Here is a 20,155-nt window from a genome sequence, read left to right as displayed (position 1 = left end):
GTCAAGTCCGTAGCTACAAGAATATAGTTGTATTTACTACTGTAATCACATCACTTGCTGTTAATGGATATTATTGTATTAGAGGGAATTTGTAAATTCTATCAACAAAGAACCCCATCATCATTTCAAACAATTTAATTTTAGGGTCCGGAATATGCCGCTGTGGCTTGACTTTACAGTAACCAGATTTAAATGATCAAATAGTCTCACACGCTAAGCTTCTAGCCTTTGACAGAACTTTGGTGGACAGGGGTTAACTGCTAGTCTCAAGCTGAAGCCAGGGGTAATTATTATCATGTTGGACATTTTCAGAAAAGAAAGAAAGAACGATACCCAAGGTGAGATGGGTAAGCTTTAAGTAATATGAATATTAGGCCCGTGTGACACTTGACATTTCCATACTGAATGATACCGGTGATACGTTGAGACAAATACTGCGAGCGCGGTCTAACCACTTTAGCTTTATAGACGCCAAAAAGGTACGATGTTACCGATCGAGGCTTCAAGTCAATAGTTTCATCGTAGCGTGTAAGAATAATGGTCTCGACCAAAATTTCGGAAATTCCCTTGCCGAATTAGGGGTCCAACTCGCCGGCGGTATCCTGATAAACAGTCGATATGTCGCTCATCTGTGCTCATGCCTCTCGATTATTTTCCCTTACCACTCCGCACCTCGGTTGGCTACTACACTCGTTATGCGATCCTCCTTTGCTTTACTATTGACGGCCCTGGGCAGCTTTGATGTTGCCCTTGCCGGCCCATGTAAGCCTCATGAAACGACTGTCGACACCTCGGCTACTGTAACAACAGCCGCCCCGACGACTTCAGAGACAAAAGGACCCCTCGTTATCAGGAACGTTATTGGCAACGGAAACTTTGCCGTCAGAGACCCTACCAACCCGAGCAAGATACCCAACTACACTGTCGAAGGCGATGCACAGATTGTTGAGGATAAGGGCTATACTGCCGACAACAGCAAAGAGAGGGGCTGTGTCGAGCTACAAGCGTCCAACCAACCTCCCTCCCGCAAGCGAGCTATTGGCAACATTGTCAGTATCTCGCAGCAGCTTGACTCTCTTGATACGAAGAAGAAGTACACTGTTCGATTCTTCTATGCTGTGATTACAGCTAGTAGCATCAACGTCTGCACGCTCACCGCTTCCATCGCTGGCCATGTATTCTACACGTCGACGATTCTTAGCCTTGGAGCTGCTATGGACTGGAACACTGTTCTTGAACAGACCGATGTTCCAAACAGTGAAGGTGCTTTCTCAGTGGCCGTGGACTGCCCGGTTGGTGGTGTTGCAGCCATTTACGTTGACTCCATCTTTATGTCTAACCAGGTTACACCCGAGACTATTAACGACGTGGCCATTGACTTTGGCAATGAGGGTAGCGCTGTTACTACCAGCAGTGCAGTGGCCGTATCTACCACTTCCAAGGAGTCAAGCAGCAGCGCCAACACTGATGGGCTGTCAACAGAGACCGAGCCTCTCACCGAGTCTCAAATCACTTCGGATAGTGCGCACCCAACATCTGGATTCTTTACAGAGTCTGATGTTAACACTATCAGTCCGTCGACCAAGTCTGAAACTGTAACACAAAGTGTTGCAGAGAGTGAGACCGAGGGACACACAGCTGGTGTATCGACTGCCTCTCAACCTGCCACCCAGGGCCCTTCGACGGCCTCCGAGCCTGTTACTGAAGGCCCATCGACTCTCCATGAACCATCAACTGCTTCTGAGCCCGCTACTCAGGACCCATCAACCGAGTCAGACAGTCATCCTCCCACTTTTACTTTGAACCCGACAACTACCGCCGAGCACGCTACAACCGCAAGTGACCTCTCCACTGCCAGCTCTCTGCCAACTGGCTCACGTGTCTGTCCCGTCGGCGCCGCACCTCCGGGCTACTGCACTCCCGTCGAACCAAGAGTAACACAGACGGTCTCCCTGCCCGGAATCCAACAAGAATCTGAGAACGAGCGACCCACAGCGCCAAGGGCCTGCTGGGCCTTTGGCAGAGCAAAGTCCGGTACATGGGGCCGCACATTGTCAAGCAACCCTCGACAAAACTCCATCGAAGACTGTGCTCTTCTGTGTAAGCAAGAAGGTTCTGCCTGCAAGGCCTTTGCCTGGGATGGTGCTCGCCAAGAGGCTTCCTGCCGACTTCTTTCCGATAGCCTTGGTGTAACTGGCATTGATATCAACAGCCAGAATTCTCTGATGTGGAATGATCTCGATTGCTTCGAGTGTCAGGGTTGTGATGTCAAGAACCCAGCCGATGTTGAGACGACTACCGCTGCGCCGTCGACAACCTCACTTCCGGATATCACCACCTCTGCTGCCCCCGTTGCCTCGATGCTCTGCCCCCACTGTCATCTCCAGAGCTCTCCATCTTCAGCTCTCGTATGTGAGAAGATGGGCAACCTTGGTTCCGTTGATCTCCAGCCTTATGCGAACAACGTCTTTGACAAGGCCACTATGCAGACAACTTCAGAACAGTGCGCGACCATCTGTTTCATACTGAAGGATTGCAAGGCCTCGGCATACGATTCTGCGCGAGGGAGGTGTATTTTCACCAACACCGCTATTTCAAGCAGCGCTTTCCAAGAGGCTCAAGACCAAGATTCTTCAGCTTACATTCTTCCATGGAGCTCCAAGGGCTGCTGGTCGTGTTCCAATGACTGTTCAGTCAAGGAAGCGACTACGAGCCAAGCTCCCAGCTCTACTGAACACACTGTCGAGCCCGCGACGATAACTCCAACTCGAACTCAGCCTCCTACAACATTCATCTCCTCTTACGCCCCCACCACTACTGAATCTTCCATGCCTCAATGCACTCTCGCCTTGTCCGATGGATGCACCTTTGATCAGAACAACTACGATTACAATCAGTGCAGCAAATCCGGAACATTGAGAAACACCTTTACCCTCAGAGATGACGAATATCCCTGGCAGATGAACATTAACAGTTATCAGAACTGCGTAGCCATGTGTAACCAGATGCCCAGCCGCTGCAAGGCTTCAGCCTGGGATCAAAACTCACAACAATGTGTCTTTTCCACCAGCTCCATCTTTACCTCTGCTTTCACCCAGGGTAACGATGACGGGTCTCTCAACTGGAGTGAGCAGAGTTGCTTTTTGTGTTTCTGCCACGACCAAGATCGTGATGAATACTCTGCGTCGCTACGAACTGCGCTACCCACTGCGACTTGCGCTCCCAGTATCACAAGTGAGGATGCTGTTTGCCAGCTCAGGCCCGTTGATAACGGCGCTGTGGTGTGCCAACATACTGGTTACTTCCCTTGGTCTTGGGATGATGCACCTTCGAAGTTTCCCAACCAGGATTCTGAGGAGCGATGCGCAGCTCTTTGTAATTCAAACCCTGATTGTATGTCGTCGGGCTGGTCTGAAGAGTATGGTAAATGTGCTTTGTCGGGTTTCCAACTCACGGGTATTGCGTGGCAGCAGTTTGGTAACACGATGTTGAGTTGGAGTGACAAGGGTTGTTGGGATTGCTCTGACTGTATTAAGAGTCAGAAGTGGCGTATCATTAATTAATGTGTGATGTCGGTAGATGAGTGGGTTGATGCTTTTGGGAGCATTAATTCACAAGCTTGATAGCAAGATAGTCATGCCTAATATTTACATATCAAGAACCTTAACTGATTCTACTGAGTAGTGAGTTTCAGTTTCAGTATCTTGCTAGAATCACATTTTACAGATAAAAGAACGAGTCTTGTTGCAGGTTTGAGTTGCGGTCGTAGGGCCAGCTCTTTGTTCTCAAACCCATGTTCACATTGAAGACGTCGTTCGTTTGAATGACAAGAAAAATTGTAACCACTTCAGAAAAAGAAATCAAGCTGCAAACGCGTTGCATTTTGTATTACCACATACCGTTTTATTAACAGACACTTGAAGCTTCTATCCTCAGTTGCAGAAGACACTAAAATGAGAATGATTTTCCATTTTGTGTATCACAATGAAACTATTGCTTTTGAGTCTTAGCTCTTTGTCTGCTGATGTTATTGGTTACTGCCCCTCTTAGCTGACAGGCGGTGCCTGAACTAGACCTACAGCTGAACATCGACTTTGCTTATTCCGACTAGCCTACGGAACTATTGACAATAGTGCGCTACCAGGACCACCTCTAGCGCTATGAACAGACAAGAAGACAGATCAATTCAAAAAGGGGTGCATCTGCTGCATGTCTCTGAAGTTAATTCTCCGTTACAACATCTCACTACTGACATTCGTTAAATCGAACTGCACTATCAACAGTTCTGTCCACTCGTTTAAACATTGTTTTATCGCGTCAGAATGGTTCGCTTTTCCGTCCTTCCAGCTGCGGCTGTAACCCTGTTCCTTTGTGCAGTTCAGGCTGGGCCCTGTCGACCTTTGACCACTGGAGTAACCAGCATTGCCGAGGGCTCGTCAACTGTTGTTCCCGATTCTACCGCTACTACACTAGATACCACGGCGGTTACTACCCTCATCGATGCTACCACCACTGTCCAGGAAGAATCAACAGCGACTACCGAAACAAGCGTTGCCGAGAGCTTGTCGACGATTGCATCTGATACCACGATTGCTTCAGTGGGTGTCACTACGACGACTACTGCCCTTGCGGATCTTACCACCACGGCCGAGGTTGAGTCTACAACAACCACTGCAGCCCCAGCCTGTGTTGAAACCCAGCTGTTCACCAACCCCGGGTTCGACAACAGCGACAACGACATTGCACCCTGGACAAACGACAAAGGCGCTATAACCCAAACTTCACCTCAAAGTGGTTCCAATGCTTTGTTAGTTAACACACCTCTCATTCTTTCATATTCTTTGCTAATGCATTATATCATAGGTCCTTCAACCGCTTGGAAAATTCCTCCGACGATTTCGGTGTCTCGCAAACTCTGAGCAATCTTTACGGCACCTACGAGTTTTCCTACTACTACCGTTTTGTCACTATCAGTCAGTTTGCTGACTACACGTGCGATATTCACCTTAAGGTGGGAGATGCTTCCCTTCGTGGCAGTTTCGAGGACAACGTCGGTGGATGGAAGTATGGGAGCGTCACCTTTAATGATTTGAATGTCGCACAGGCAGATGTACAGCTCATCGCCAATTGCGGTGGAGAGTATCACCAAATCCTGGTTAACCTGGACAGTCTTGCATTCACGCGCGTTTGCAGCGAGTAGAGCTTTATGCATATCAATAGGGACTTAACATGTATTACAATTGCCTTGTTAGGATCCGAATAGCTTAGATAATGGAAGGTCTCTCGAACCTATGTCATTTGTATATGTTGGCGCAAATAGCTAGTTGGTTGTCACACGGTTGCCCTTGGGAAGATTTATCTTCTTTTCGGTTAGGTCATGCTCGGGCGATTTACTATAGTTATATAAATATTCGATTGAGACATTGGTGAGCGATCCGTCAATGAGGCGCTCTGAGTTTGATGTACCATCGAGGCAAATGATCTAATTTATTTTGGTTAACATTCCAAGGTAAATCTGAAGCAAGTTTGCTCTTCTTTCATCCAGACATTGATGCTCTTGTGGAAGACTATTTGGGTGTAGATTAAAAGCGGCTTATGAATAAGGTGTGATGCCGGATTTCATTAATCAAATACTCCGCTCACTACATCAATAAATCACGATCAGGCATCAATAACTAGAACGCCACTCAGCATTAGATTTCATTCATAATGTCATGATATGCATGTTGGTGCATCTTCACACTGTTGAAGCTTCTTAATCAGTTAGTGTTCCTGTGCTAGAGCATTGATGTATCACCTCGTAACTGTAGGGTTAACCAGGCTCCGGTACTCGTGCAATTACTGGCTCCTTTGCCTTAGAAGCGCTTATTGGCTACTGTGATCAGCTGATCAAATGCTGTCTGCGTTACACGGGGAAGCTAGGCAGCCGTCGACTTGATACTCTCTTGATCTACAGCCTTCAACTAGCATCAAACAAACCATAAACAAGAGAGTTCAACTGCTTAACTTCTTATCTCACTACCTGTCTCATATGTGGCAAAGACTCTTGCGTCCGCTGCAGTCTTCTGCTAGACACGTCGAGATGAGCGAAGGCAATGAGGTCACACACCAATTGGTTGTTCTTCGTCGAGTGGAAAATGCCAATATTGAGTAATTTTACCTCCATGAGTGTCGGGTGACTAAAGATTTGCTAAAATCACTCAGCATTGTTCTTGTTCACGAATTGACGGAGAGTAGTGATGTGGCTTGGAGAAGCGAAGACCCAAGCTCTTGCTGGCCTGCCCAATTGCCTACAGGCGATTTCAACAATGCTCGCGTCATTTCCTTTTCGTACTCGTACAACGGTCTGAAAAGCCTGAGCGACTTAATCGACCCTGGAAAACTAAGAGAATGTGCCGAGGCATTGTTGCGTCACTATCCTCTGAATCCTGGGTTGGCGATCTCCGTACGAGGTTTGTCTATGTTGCGGATGATTTAACGAGAGACTAATCCGACTACTCAAGAGACTCCAGACAATCCAGAAGATCAAGATTGATATATACGGATATTTTGCGATGGAGCCTATGCCTAGCAACTATTTGGTATGAGTCGCTTTCAATTCCTCACAGTCGAGTAAAACGAATATTAATGAGCTAACAAAATGTTAGCGCATTGCACCTGAATGGCCAGCGCTTCCGGACTTCCGTGTCGTGGGAGCTGACCAATGTCATTTTGGAATGACTAGGATCAAAGCAGGGAGCATAGGCTTCATTAATTACCGCACAACACTCAGTGAGCAAGTCGGGAAACTACTTCAAGAGACTACCAATACAATGGTGCCATCAGATACACCTGCACAAGAGGAGATACCTGAAGAGCCTCAACAGCGGGAACCATCTTCTGAAACAAAGTCTTTTTCATCACGCGCTGGGGTCAGCCAGACCGTTCAGAGCCCTGATCCCAAAGCAAAGCGTGCTTTGCTGATTGGAAGTTCATTTAAACACCCCTTCGAGCTACCTGGAACCCTGAATGATGTCAAGACCATGGCCCGTACCCTTAAGAAGTATGGATTTGATGTGGAGAACGAACGTTATGTGAAAAAGCTCTGCGGTCCCATGGCTACTCGAGACAACATCTTAAGAAATTAGCGTGAGCTCGCCGATAACACTGTCAAGGATGATGTTGTGGTAGTTTATTACTCAGGCCATGGTGGAATCATCCCTCAAAACCCAGATGATAACTCCGAACAACGGCTGGAGCATCAGTTCCTAGTCCTATACGACTTTGACCCCGATCAGGAGACCTGGACTGGAGTCTTCGAAAGTGAAATCTCTCAGATTATGAAGGATATAACACAAAAGACTAAAAATATCACATTCATTTTGGACTGTTGCTATAATGCCCCACCAGAATATGCCAGTGTCGATGGAAGACGAGCAAAATCTCTGAGGCTTTCAGAAGCCGACTATAGCAAGATATCATCCCATGCTTCGGTCCTCGGGACCTTGGGAGAACTACTTGATGACGATACATAGATGGAGCACAGTGTTGTGCGTATTACGGCAGCTGCCAAGGACGGTATTGCTTGGGGAACGAATGACGGTCACCCGCCTGCTGGTGTCCTTACGTCTAACATCGCTCCTTTGATGAATAATCCAAGCCTTGATTTGACTTGGAGGACACTTCTGTTTGAAGTAGTTGTCAACTTGGACCTCAATCTCGAGCCGAACGACGTCAAAACCCAAACTCCAGTATGCACGGGGCCTGATGATCGCGTTGTGTTCTCAGATAGGCCGGGGTCTTCTCCAATATTAGTTGCTGCGATTCGCCCACACTATGTTGTCATTCGCGCGGACAAAGCTCACGGGAGTTTCCCTCGCGATCGCTTCAAATTACAGCCAATGGAGTATATTCGAGTTGAGAGAAAGATAACTGAAGATTCTAGTTTCGGACATGAATGCAAGGTGCTACAAGTTGGTGGCTTCAAGGCTGTTCTTACCACACCGAGCAATGGAACCTTACCCAGGAGCCTAGCATTTGCATTCCTTACAAAGCGGTCTCACAGATGGCCAATCCGATTCCCAAGTAGCCCTAGCAACACCAATGGTTTCCTGGACGGGTCAGGCTACTTCAAGGACGTTCAAGGTGACGAGAAGCCTTTGGCAGAATTCGTCGAAACAAATGACAAAGTGAAAATCAAATCAGAAACAATAGAGCTAGGACGATTAAGTCTAAGTCGTAAACTATCCTGCGAGGACGCCATCGCGGGGCTTTTCGCCAGAGCTGACACTTTTGCTCGAGCCCACCACCTTTTATCGCTTAACAATAATGGAGAGGACGATCATTTGCCCTATTCGATGGAATTTGAGATCGGCGAGGAAGTCGATGGAAAGAGAATCAAACTCCTTTCTGGCAATACGCATGTTCAACTGTCCTGCTCTCATAACCTCTCGCTAAGATAACATAGATTAAGCCTCAATCACGAAGGCATTAATCTCAAAGAGTTTCAAACCATTTACATTAGTTTGAAATCTTTGAACGCAAATAGAAGATTTTATATGACTGTTCTTAGCATCGACGCCATTGGAGTCACGGTAACTATCTATTTTCGTATCGTGCAACGCGCCACCAGGCTACCTATATAAAATGTAACATGGTACCAGCCCGATTGGGAGAAAGGTAAGCTCTCGTAGTCCGCAGAAACACTGTAACCAAGGATGAATTGAGCTGACCCATCTTGCCACTAGTCCTTCATTACAACCTATTAGTGGAAACCCAAGCACACCCTGAAAAGTGTCTCTCCTCTGTAGTCCATCTAGGTTTATACCCTAGCTTTCCGATGCCACTCACGTACCGTTAGCAATCTCAGGGGCGTGCAAAAGGACAAGGTCCAAGGGTAGCAGGCCATGTCTGCCTCGACGGGCAGCGATGCGCTGAACGATTCGTTCCTCGGCATCCAAGAGGCCGATCGAAGGATTGGCTAAGCAGGGGGCCCACTTCCCGAGGCATCGGGAAGTGGGTAAGAGTCTCGGGTCTGTGAAAACCGTTGGCCGAAGCGGCACAAATGTACTTGGATACTTTAATAGGATCAGTTGGGTATGTCCTCAACATTATTTTCATGGCTATTATTCTTAGGTACGTATCATAACCTTTCTAAGCTGCGTAGAATAAGTGAAGCATGCTGCAGAATAGGAATGTTTCTTCCTGCTTCCTTTTGTAGGAAGCACTCGTTGAGGATATCCACTAAAGGAAGTTTAGAAAAAGTACCCTCCGACTCAGTAGCGTCAACTGAGACCAGTTTAGGGTTTTTATCACATAGAGGGTCCGATTTAGGTGGCCTCGTCAGATAAGGGGTGCCGTCGTTGTGGTTAATCCATCGCTGAGTCTCTAGCGACTCAGGTCCATCCAGTAGAACTCGGGGCCAGCTAACTGTTTGTCTGCTGGTACTAGTCATGTCTAGTGAACTTTTTCTAGTAGCAGTCCAATATGTCCAGAGGCACAATATGGCATGATAAACACCAAACAAATGAAAGTCCGTCCGCTCGGTTGGCGCGATCATTCTGCAAGCCCTGAGGAGCTGACCTGCATGCCAAATTGCCGACCTGCTGGACCGACTCTGCCGCCATTCCCGAAGCTTATAGAAAACATCAGAACCAGAAGCTTGTTTCCCATATGTCAAAAAACTGTCCCTGAGGTACCTAGGGGTGGCTGAGTAAAGGATATTGAACTTGACCATGAATGTAAGAACAGCTGATCCAGCGGTAGCATGATCTCTTTCAATTGCATTTCGCAACTCATTGAACTGAAAAACCAAATGTGAGTCACCAGGTGGTTGAGTTATATCGACAAAAGACCATCCAGAGTCCCGTTTCTTGTGAAAAAGTACGCTTCGGCGACGATCTTCGACAAGGATTGAAAGAAAGGAATATATCATTAATAATATCGATAGTTTGAGTGACTGTGACCACGGTAGGAGGTCAATTGATTGCATGTCAGAAAAGCAGTCGGCAAGTGACATCCTTCGCTCTGCTGAGCATGACCGATGGCCCTGATAAAGGGATTTCCACTCAACTGCTGACTTGGCATACCAAAAACGACAATCTTCGGGGATGGGCGTCGAGACCTCGAATGGTGACATCTGTGTTGGCATATTCTTTAAAACGGATCGCTGTGTACATTGTAGGAGGTGTCGAAAAACTGATCTATAATCGTTAATGAGATTATGTCATAAATAGATGAGGCGTCAAGCTTTACCGCTTCAAGGACTCCTGCTGAGCCCATCTTATCCATACGGCATCTAACTCGCCCAGAGGCCCCTCCAACATGAGAATAGGATTAAGATAGCTGTGTTGAACGAATCGACCCGCGTGCCGCAACATCTACTGACTGTTAGTGCTGAAGCGATCAGGCTATGTATGCTATCAGGGCTTGGTTACGTTTGCTGTGAGCTCTGACAAGAAGTCAGAAATTTCGGATATTCGTTTATCGCCACTCCAAAGGCCTGTCTCAGAGAGTATCATGAGTGACTGAACATACGAGAGATCGCGGGTCAAGGTATTTTGCTTTTCAGCCTACTTTAGAATTAGCCTCCTCGTTCAAAGTCGACGACAACTCTGATTATTGGCATTTTGTGACTGACCGATGCTGCAAGGTAGAGACGTAACACGTCAAACAACCCTAACCCAAACTTACGGGCGGAAGCGATTGGCGATAGTGTAGCGCCAGCTACGATGCAAGCCATGAGAAGAGATAAACTGCAAGTGGAGGGATCAAATGTCGGAATATGGACGAAAGCCAAGGCACTGGTTTCCTGGCTGGTAAGGAATATTTTAAGGAATCTATCCAGAATCTCAACGGACGGAAACATTCGAACTGCCAGTAGCGTCTGAGCGGTTTGAGTCCCATCGATCATGGCCACTATGATTTCATCTCTTCTTGCGGACGACAAGCATCCACCGATTACGGTGGAATTTAAATGGCCTAAGCCTTCCTCTAGTAGAACCTGTTCATCGAGTGGGACATAAAGAGAGGCTCTCGCTGCGCCTAAATAGTCCTCGTGAGTAGGCTTCCAGCTTCCCAAAGTGGAACTATGGGCTATGACGGCCTCATCGAAAATGGTTTTTTCTTGAGGCAGCATGCTTTCGGAGCTCATAGTCGTTAAGTCTGTCGGGTTCTCTATTAGAATCTCATCCGGGTATCCGGATAAATCAATAAAAGGGAGCGGAAGAAGAAACGACGTGTCAAATTCGGCATGAAACGAGAGATTCTTGAACCACTCTGTGGTATCAGTAAGCAGTATGTCGCCAAGGTTGTCCATGGTCTGGGTGTCACTACACTGCTATAATCTCTCAGCATCTTAGCCGATCTGGGGGTATATTGTTTTGCCCACCTGCGAGTGACCTGGATGACCTAGTGACATCGGTGAATTTGGGGAAACGAAACTCGCGTTGGTTAATTCTCCTCTATTCTCGTCTCTAGCAACGGAATTTATGGGCGCTATCGCGGGTGGCGCCGTTTCAGCAAGCTCTTGTATGGTCGACGCTAAAATGCAAGAGCCGTCCCTATCAACAGAGGTCCTTGTACTTAAGTTACTCAAGACACAGGGCGCCTCTCCCATAGCCGACCGATAACCTTGCCCAACTGGAGTTGGGCGAATGCAGGGAACACCGCGCTTCAGGCACCGGCGGCATATTTCAAGGTCATCACATCGAACCTTTGAAGCAGCACAGGATCGACATGCCTGAGAAGCTCTTGGAGGCCGGCTGGACGGTCCTCTCTTCCTGGCTTGCTGGCTCTCATCTGAAGGCTCACAAGGTGCTTGACGCTTCATCGTGTTACTGGGCGCGCGTCAGAGTTGCCAGTAAGGGCGGGACAGCATTTGCAGTTCTCAGAGTTCCTCTACCTGTGGTTATGGTGGGTTTCGGAGGCGGATAATGCAGGGATGTGCTGGGTTCCTGGAACGTCCATAGATTAGCATCTATAGCTCTTACGCGGCCTCTCCATATAAATGTAACCAGACGAGCAATGCCACCAGGTCTTCGTACCAAGCCGCACGCGCAATGAAGAAGCACAAACATCGGGACTTGCTGCCATCGAGGAAGTGATTGAGGGACGTAATGTATAGGCTAAACGACAGTTATAGGCAGAAGGAAAGAATTGATACAAAAGTTGTCCTAGTTTGAGGCGTCGGACGCGGTGGCTAAACGAATTCGTGATTTCAGCGATATGAAAGGGGTCGATTATTTGGAGAAAGATGGAAATGACGACGGGCAACTGGGCATCGAAATACAATACTAACTACCGTATGACTAACCGACACGGGTATATTCGATCGCCATGACTATGGGGTTCCCCGCACTTTTGCGACACCACGTCAGCATAAGAGGTACCGCTCACGACGGCAACCTTTCCTGCTAGAGTCTGTAGGGAGCTCATGATCATATTCATTGTTCTATATGAGACTGTGCCGGATCAAGATACTCCTCAAAAGCATTTAAGCCACCACCCATTCCGTCAATAGTGGGACAACCAGCTATACGCTGCATTTGTCAATGCCGGCCGACATGCCGACTCGGTAGCGGCGTTAGCACGAACAACACAACATCGTGGGGTCCGAGCGTACTGGGTGTTTGCAATTCCCTTAGCAGGGCATGATGGTAACTACTGATATAGCTGCTAGCACTGGTGCCAAACAGAGGATATATTCCGAGACAAGAGCTTATCATAGTTCAGAAATGTGCTCTGCTTCAAAGCTAAAATATCAAGTCTGGATCGCTGACTACTGCTGTGATTGTCTGCTTGCCACCTTCGGTGATATCCTCCATATTTTCACGCAGAAACGTGTTAGCAGAAGCCGTATCAAGAAAGTCAAATGCCTCAACGGCTTTGAACTCGTGCCACCTTCCGCTTTCGAACTGACTATCTCGAAACAGTGTCTTGGAGTTCTTGGGTGTCATATCCTGCCAAAGAACATATCCGTAGGCCCTGTCATCAGACTTTACTCTTGTCGAAAACTTGGCGGCTCGCTCCTGCACCCAATCTTGGGAGCATTCGTCGGTTGCCGAGCACCTCTCGTGGAATAAAAGAGCCCTGATAATTGACTTGCTGTCTCCCTTTGAAAACTCTGAAATCGTTCTCGTCAAGCAGCCTTGCTGATCCAGTCGACAGAAGTGGTGTGCTCCCGCAGTCGCCTTATAACCAGGATCTTGAAAGCCAGCATGAACCAGAAATAAATTCGGGAACACGATGCAGGTCACATAAGCCCAGCCAGCTTGCTTGGTGCCGGGAACTTGCTGGTAGAGGTTCTTGTACTGCGTGTAGCGTCGTGTTGGCGCTCCATGCTCTTTTCCCTGACGTGTCATGTTGGCGTGAACAACCTTGTACTCGTGCGCGAGTTTCTCATCGCTCCAACCATCAAGCTTGGTCACTGTTATGAACCATGTAACCTCTTCATAAGTCGAGAAAGTAGTCTTGGATGTACTTGACAATGCGTAATCTGGTAACCCGACTTGGAGTACTGTGGCAATATCCTTGGACTTGTTCAGCTTGGCAAAAAACTCGTCTCTCTGCCGTACATGCTCGGGGTCCTGTGACCTAAGCCTGTTAAAGTTGTCTGTGGATAGCGGGTTCGTCCTGTGCAGAAATATGCTCCGCCTAATCTCGGCGTACTGTTCAAGCACGATTGGCTCTGCATTTTCGAGTAACGTCTGCCGTAAGCTCTCAGCAAGGTGTGCGGCATCGAGAAGCCCAGTGGTCAAACCAAGTCCTCCGATAGGACTGTTCAGCTATCAACTGTTAGTTCTAATATTCCACCACGTTTCGGCTCCCTGGAGGGTGTAGTAACTTACATGAGCGGCATCTCCTGCCAACAGAACGTTGCCTTTTCGGAAAGTAGTTGCGCAGCGCTGATGTACCTTGTAGGGGGCCATATCCTCCCATTCAATCTGGCCAGTGTCCCCAGGGAGTAGACGCATTAGTCGGTCTTTCACCACTTTGACAGTGGCATCATCCAGAATTCCATTGCCGGTATTTGGGGCCTGAATTCCTGTAGCAAACCGCCAACTGTTCCCCTTACCCCGTTTGATTATGACGCCCCAGCACACCTGGTCAACGATGAAGTTGGCTTTTTTCCAACCCAGTTCACCTAAGGCGTACTGGAAGTTGACAGCCACAAGCTGTAATGACTCCCAAGTAAACCCCTTGAGCTCAACCCCGAGAGCTTTTCTCACGTTGCTGCGGCCGCCGTCTGTTCCAATCAGGTATTCACATTCGCATGTAATTTCTGACTCTTGGACTGAGCTCTTGATCCAGAGTAGAACAGAGCTGCCCGTTTGCTCATGGCGCCGGTAGGTGTGATCGAAGACAACTTCAGCGTTGCCCGTTTCAAGAAGCCTCTTATGAACAATCTCACAAAACTCCGGCTGAGAGAGGCACACTGCAAATTGAGGGCTATCTGGTGGCGGATCAACTGCAGCGAGGACTTTTCCTGAGGGATCTTTCCAAGCGCAGCCATCAGTATTCTTCTCTCCCTTATCAATGACTTCTTGTAGAATCCCAGCCTTCTTAAACTCATCCAGCACAGCCGGAAAGTACCTAAAAGCGTCATTAGCTAGTGTTTCATATCGTCTGAATGGGTTCGTTGTGATAGCCGTAGACTTACGCTACAGCTCGAGGAGATTGATTGAGCCTAGTCCCCGTTTCGAATACTGTAACTTCAATCCCTGCCTGAGCCAGGAGCAAAGCTGTAAATAAACCAACAGGGCCAGCTCCAACGATGGCAACAGTGGTACGGATTTTCGTCTACAGACTCAGGGTTAGTTGTTGATTTACATATAATTTGCCAGGCATCGGATTTTACGTGCCGCCATATTAATAGTAATGAGCCTGTACTGAAACACTGAACGAAAGGTGATGCGGGTAGCTAAGAGACAATTGGGGAAGATATGGAGTTGAGGTGATTTGTGACTGAAATTTAAGCAGCTGGCGATAACCTGTTTGTAAATGGGGAAATGTAGAAACTAAATAGTTTTTTTTTTCAGTGACAGGGATGTAGTTATGATTGGAGGGTTGTTATATATACTCGGTAATAGAACTTACCGGACAACGTTTGAGTGACAGGAATGCAAGCGATGATGGGTTCGACATGCCGAACCTGACAATAAGGTTTCCATCTTCAATCTGTTCGGCATGCCGAACAGCCATACTTGCTGGTGGGGCCGAGATCCCGACTACAGCAATAAGTCAAGGTGACTAATACTGACAATTGTCGGCAAGCCGATATAACCGATGTACCTTTGTCCCTTGTAACGGGGGCCTCTGTTTTGTGCAGCGGTCCTTGACGACAGATATGCATAGCCAGAGCGCCGACTTAGAATCCAGTGGCTCCGCTTATAAAGCAACTTCCGCTTACTACTATGTTGGGGCTGATATAATCCGCACGCCTACGCGTGCAGAAGTTGAGAGGCGCCTAGGCGTGTCCCTATGGTGCCCCGCCGATCAGCCTCGTGGAATGGATTGCAACTGGGCTCAGTTTACTTGCGAATTTGACGGCATCATGCTGGACGGCATGCAGTCTTTGGCTCTCTGGCAAGAAGCATTCGGCAACCCGGTATGTTCGAGAACACGCTTGGGATACTGTCTCTTCCGAAGAAGCTAATGCGTGGCGTGACAGACAGGTGCTAACCTCGGCACTCTTGTTAATACCATCAACATTGCCGTTCTAGTATCAACAACTTTTTCCTCACAGATATGCGAGACTTTTAGTCGAAAGAAACCTATCACACTTGGCACCTTCCTGATATTATATGACACAGTGGTTGTTGTGAGTGCTCACCTACGGTCATATCATGGATATGGTCAAATTGTTTAGTACAGCACTGACACTTGCCTGTCTACCAGGGCTATCTTGTTGCTGCTTGGACTACGTTCAGCACGTTCAAAATGAACTCTTCTTGGAGCTGGAGGCTTCCTAGCCTCTTGCAGGGCGTTCCCGCTATTCTGTAGCTTGTTCTTAGTATCTGAGTTCCCGAATCTCCGCGCTGGCTCGTATACAAAGACCAACGAGATGAGGCTATGAATGTGCTCTCCAAACACTCCTGCGGCGACGTTTGATTCTCGTCTAGTGCGCTTCGAGTTACTCGAGATTGAAGCAACCCTGGAAGAGGAAAAGAAGCAGAAGGCCATTCAGCGGAGCGAGTTCATCCACACAAGGGGTAACCGCAAGCGTCTTATCCAACAACCGTATAATCACATGAGGCAATTGGAACAACAAGTACTTTGGTCTGCAGCATGACGGGTCATACATGGGCAGTTATTAATGATTACAATATTGGTTCCTAGGTTTTATGATCTATTATTCGTATAGCTAGTTTCTATCTAAATTATACCCATTGCTTTATTGATAAGAGAAGTTCATGATCTTAAACTAATTATGTTGCCAGTTGCAAATGTTGTTCTGTAACTAGTTATATGTTAGCAATGATGAATAAATCAGATTTCCGCCCCTGTGATCAGAAATAAAAATGAAATCTCAGTGGATCACGTCGATAAGAAATACCCATGTAATAACCCAAAGAAGGCGAACGGTTCATAGTCGGAAATTAGACAGAAGATCTAATTCCAATAGCAGCGCAACTAAAATACATTATATTGCGACAAGAACTCTACAAAATATTAAGCGGTGCGTCAAAACCTGCTTGAGAAGGTCTTGACGGGTTTTCAAATGATTTCCTGAGTATTGGCAGATCCTGGTTTATATCTTTCCTTGGCGCTGATGCCAAGGCGGAATATCCAAACGGGATTCCGTCTGACAATAGATGAGTCCATGCGATGGATATACAAAGGGATCTAGAAGGGTCGAAGGATCGTGCTTGCTTTGTCAATCATCAGATCAGTGGTGGCATCAGCCAGGACAGGGGCTGATGCTATCATTTATCTGGTACAAGGAAGAGTATATAAGAGCCAGAAGAAATATTCAAGACTTCTGCAACATACCACCCGAAACTCTCACCGGCTAAAAGACACCTACTTCGATGTGTTGCGAAACACAGTTCTCGCTCTTCTCATCGCCGCCGAGGCAACTCATGGTCAGGCGGCCTTCACACTGAGAAAGACCTACGACTCCAGCAACTTCCTAGACTCGTTCAACTTCAGAGACGTAAGACGAATTTCTGAAAGCAATAAATCAAGCATTATTACTGACACAATATAGCGTGCCTACTTTGATAGTATTGACCCTGGCTATAAGGGTAACCCGACTGGTGGCTCTATTAACTACTTAAGTAGGAGCTAAGCAGTAGCCTCTAGTATTATTAACACTAATAATAGTAAGGTTCATTTTAGTGTAAACTCTATTAATAAAGCTGCGCTCCTTATGCCTAATGGATTAAGGTATAAGCATAGTAGTATTTATCTTAAGTCGAAGGAATCTTATAGCTTAGGCATTCCTATTGCTGATATTAAGTATATATCTAGAGCTGCATATAGTATCTGGCCTGCTTAGTAAGTAACTCTTTAATTAGAGGATATAATAAAGCATACTAAATATATAGCTAGTCTTATAACTTTAATAAGGATCCAGTTAGTAAGATCGATATTATTAAAGGTATTAATAGTAATCAGAATGGCAATCATATTTCTCTCTATACTTATAGAGCATATATCTTTAACTGTCCTAGAGGTGCTGACCCTCGAAATAATTGCAATATCGGCGGCTCTGACACCCGATACTGCACGGACGGTAACAACTAGTCAGTATAACTCTTCATGTTACAAAACTACAGCTAACTAGCATAGCTCCGGGTGCGGAAACACCATGCCTTCAGGCTCTTACGGCAAGACCTTCAACGCTAATAAGGGGGGCATTTACGCCACCTGGCTGACAACAGTGGCCATCAAGGTCTCGTGGTTCCCTCGAAACAACATTCCCGCCGATATCAAGAACGGCAAGCCTAAGCCTAACACCTAGGGTCAACCAGCTACATCTCAGTTTATCAATGCGAATGGCAACTGCGATGTTGGAAGGTACTTCAAGAAGCAGACTATTATAAGATTCCATACGCCTGGTTTAATGGATGAAACGTTCTAATAGTTGCAGATTTTTAACACGGCGTTTTGCGGAAGCAACATCGATCAGGGTATCTGGAACCAGGAGTGTAGAGCTTCTACTGGCTATACCACCTGTGACGATTACGTTACTAACCAGCCTTGTGCTTTCAAGGAGGCGTATTGGACTATTAACTCTCTGAAGCTGTAACAGTGAGATACGGCCTAGCACTTGAGGAGGATAAACAATGGAATCATGCTGGTGTTAGATTGGATCTTTCAAGTGTGGTGTCGTATATTACATAGAAAATTGGAGAGACTTCGGATTCACTTGCGATTGAATACCATAGACACTATCGCACGAAGCATAGATATCATGCCTATCAGATATATAAATGTTAAAGGATAGAGGTTAAGCCTCAATCTCCAATCCAGCTTGACTCCGCAAACGTGAATATTAAGACGCAGGTTTTCTTCCCCAAAGGAAATGAACAGGGAGATAAAGGTGAATCGAAGGATCCTTGATCTCATTCTTAACCTTCGCCATAAAAACCTGTATTTCCTCCTGCGACCATCCAAGAACGGCCGAGAAGATCTGCGGTGTGTATGATTCAATGGCCTGAGCCTCTTGGATGGACTGATATTTGCCAATTTCCTTGAGCTTCGGGTCTTTGGGCCATGACCCGAGTGGCATCTGTTGGGATGTTAGATATTGGTTGAATGGTAGTTGAGTCTCGTGCATACCTTGCGTATCTCTTCCCGTACGTTCTCAAAGCCAGCAGCTATCAGCTTATCCTTCCACAAAGGAGCACAATTAATTGGTTTGCCGAACTTGGCAGATCCCTCACACAGGGTCTTCAACCATAGCTGGGCATTGACAGCCTTTTCGTCCGTACCATCATCTGATAAAAACGGTGCCGCGACTGCCTGCATTTCGATGTAACCGCCAGGAGCTAGGTGTTGTAAGGCTTGCTGGAAGAACCGGTTGTCATCGCTAATGCAGCCTTCCAGCTCTCGTGCGTGGATGAAGTCGAAGGGCGTGTGATAAAGCCATTCGGCCTCGAAATCGTCTACTTCAAATCGACAATTTGGTGGCGTCCTACGGTTTAGTTAGTCAGCTTCTAACCATAGACACGAGGATAGTTGCCATACCACTGTGGTTGGATAGGGCTAAGGTCAGTCCCGAGGACCTCAGCTGAGGGAAAGTCACTGAAAAGCAAAGTCAGCAAGAATAAAACATGTGAAAGACTTTCTGCCACGTAATAATTGACTCACTCTGCGAAGTCTATCGCCCAGATACCAGTGCCAGTTCCCAGATCTAGAACACGCTGAGGATGGTCACCAATGGGCGCCAAGAATAAAGTACCGTCTAGCATCAGAGAGTAAATGTGATGTACCAAGTCCATTCGCGTTTGCTCTTCTTCATCGTTGGGCTGAGAGAAGTTACATCAGCATTTCAATCTCAATGATACTTAGTCGTCAAAGTTCTGCGTACCACGAAGTAGGCACCTTCACGAAAAGCATGATAGCGGCGGCCGTTCTTGGTCGTCTATTAGTAAATCGGATGGTTGGGCCATCAGGTGAACACTACCACGTATCTGTAGTTGAGAATGCTGGAGTTGATTGACGACGTCTGGCTGGCTGACCCCTCCCTTTGCGAAATGACGTTAGTCGGAGCGAGAGCCATTGGTGTTAATAACTCACGACAGATTGTATGTGGAATCATTATCTTGAGTTTCCTCTTCCTAGACTTATTAGCACGGTGCTCAACAGAAGTAATCCATGGGAAACACACGTCAACTTCCAAAGGATCTTCTCTTGGCGGAGACTGAGTTTCAACTACAAGGCCCTGGTTCGGGCTCGGACTCTTGTCATCTGCCATGGTTACGATAAAGTTGAGAGAAATTGCAACGTTTGCGGGGTTTTCTAACCGGGCTTTCGGTCTGCATTTATGGCCCGCTCCATTCATCACATATCACATTGCATGATAACATCCCTGCAAGCAGCAGCCAACCGAGATTGAAACCCAGCCCGAGCTACCGGGTTATTGAACAGATGGCGAATCGCATGTGGATTTAATCAGAGTTCGATATTTAGCCCGTGATCCTTTTGGTCCTTCTTGACCGTCAACGCT

General features: G+C 47.0%; 9 protein-coding genes across 9 annotated transcripts; 5 read left to right on the top strand and 4 right to left on the bottom strand.

Moving 5' to 3' along the window:
* Positions 1–343: 343 nt before the first annotated feature.
* FGSG_04842 (uncharacterized protein) lies at positions 344–3,563 on the top strand (the record flags this gene model as incomplete). Its single annotated transcript, XM_011324997.1, has 2 exons — positions 344–347; positions 469–3,563. 2 exons carry the CDS (start codon positions 344–346, stop codon positions 3,561–3,563), a joined length of 3,099 nt encoding a protein of 1,032 aa, XP_011323299.1.
* A 759-nt stretch (positions 3,564–4,322) lies between these two features.
* Positions 4,323–5,200, top strand: FGSG_04841 (uncharacterized protein; the record flags this gene model as incomplete). The annotated part of the gene is made up of 2 exons (XM_011324996.1): positions 4,323–4,807; positions 4,864–5,200. The coding sequence occupies 2 exons, from the start codon at positions 4,323–4,325 to the stop codon at positions 5,198–5,200; spliced, it is 822 nt and encodes a 273-aa protein (XP_011323298.1).
* An 882-nt stretch (positions 5,201–6,082) lies between these two features.
* FGSG_04840 (uncharacterized protein) lies at positions 6,083–8,441 on the top strand (the record flags this gene model as incomplete). Its single annotated transcript, XM_011324995.1, has 6 exons — positions 6,083–6,150; positions 6,205–6,445; positions 6,513–6,581; positions 6,648–7,073; positions 7,128–7,472; positions 7,515–8,441. The coding sequence occupies 6 exons, from the start codon at positions 6,083–6,085 to the stop codon at positions 8,439–8,441; spliced, it is 2,076 nt and encodes a 691-aa protein (XP_011323297.1).
* A 680-nt stretch (positions 8,442–9,121) lies between these two features.
* Positions 9,122–10,157, bottom strand: FGSG_12632 (uncharacterized protein; the record flags this gene model as incomplete). Its single annotated transcript, XM_011324994.1, has 2 exons — positions 9,122–9,937; positions 10,068–10,157. 2 exons carry the CDS (start codon positions 10,155–10,157, stop codon positions 9,122–9,124), a joined length of 906 nt encoding a protein of 301 aa, XP_011323296.1.
* A 404-nt stretch (positions 10,158–10,561) lies between these two features.
* On the bottom strand, positions 10,562–12,426 carry FGSG_12631 (uncharacterized protein; the record flags this gene model as incomplete). The annotated part of the gene is made up of 6 exons (XM_011324993.1): positions 10,562–10,623; positions 10,672–11,314; positions 11,369–11,816; positions 11,882–11,933; positions 11,970–12,178; positions 12,293–12,426. 6 exons carry the CDS (start codon positions 12,424–12,426, stop codon positions 10,562–10,564), a joined length of 1,548 nt encoding a protein of 515 aa, XP_011323295.1.
* Positions 12,427–12,731: 305 nt separating this feature from the next.
* On the bottom strand, positions 12,732–14,317 carry FGSG_04839 (uncharacterized protein; the record flags this gene model as incomplete). Its single annotated transcript, XM_011324992.1, has 3 exons — positions 12,732–13,763; positions 13,827–14,224; positions 14,266–14,317. 3 exons carry the CDS (start codon positions 14,315–14,317, stop codon positions 12,732–12,734), a joined length of 1,482 nt encoding a protein of 493 aa, XP_011323294.1.
* Positions 14,318–15,325: 1,008 nt separating this feature from the next.
* FGSG_12630 (uncharacterized protein) lies at positions 15,326–15,981 on the top strand (the record flags this gene model as incomplete). The annotated part of the gene is made up of 3 exons (XM_011324991.1): positions 15,326–15,586; positions 15,725–15,799; positions 15,877–15,981. 3 exons carry the CDS (start codon positions 15,326–15,328, stop codon positions 15,979–15,981), a joined length of 441 nt encoding a protein of 146 aa, XP_011323293.1.
* Positions 15,982–17,011: 1,030 nt separating this feature from the next.
* FGSG_12629 (uncharacterized protein) lies at positions 17,012–17,944 on the top strand. The gene is made up of 2 exons (XM_011324990.1): positions 17,012–17,478; positions 17,533–17,944. Exons 1-2 carry the CDS (start codon positions 17,351–17,353, stop codon positions 17,765–17,767), a joined length of 363 nt encoding a protein of 120 aa, XP_011323292.1. The 5' UTR covers positions 17,012–17,350; the 3' UTR covers positions 17,768–17,944.
* A 534-nt stretch (positions 17,945–18,478) lies between these two features.
* Positions 18,479–19,903, bottom strand: FGSG_04837 (uncharacterized protein; the record flags this gene model as incomplete). The annotated part of the gene is made up of 8 exons (XM_011324989.1): positions 18,479–18,715; positions 18,766–19,120; positions 19,155–19,175; positions 19,297–19,454; positions 19,517–19,561; positions 19,613–19,673; positions 19,726–19,766; positions 19,817–19,903. 8 exons carry the CDS (start codon positions 19,901–19,903, stop codon positions 18,479–18,481), a joined length of 1,005 nt encoding a protein of 334 aa, XP_011323291.1.
* Positions 19,904–20,155: the final 252 nt, after the last annotated feature.

This window comes from Fusarium graminearum, chromosome 3, assembly GCF_000240135.3.
Source record: "Fusarium graminearum PH-1 chromosome 3, whole genome shotgun sequence".
Taxonomy (NCBI): Eukaryota; Fungi; Ascomycota; class Sordariomycetes; order Hypocreales; family Nectriaceae; genus Fusarium; species Fusarium graminearum.
Note: the sequence above shows the minus strand (reverse complement) of the source record. Positions and strands in the feature narration are given on the sequence as shown.

What these genes read in the sequence shown, in the direction of transcription:
- FGSG_12629 (XM_011324990.1), top strand. Translation starts at nt 17,351, where the DNA reads ATGCCTAATGGATTAAGGTATAAGCATAGTAGTATTTATCTTAAGTCG. An exon ending in TATAGTATCTGGCCTGCTTA is followed by an intron (nt 17,479 to 17,532) that starts GTAAGTAACTCT and finishes ATATATAGCTAG; the next exon opens with TCTTATAACTTTAATAAGGA.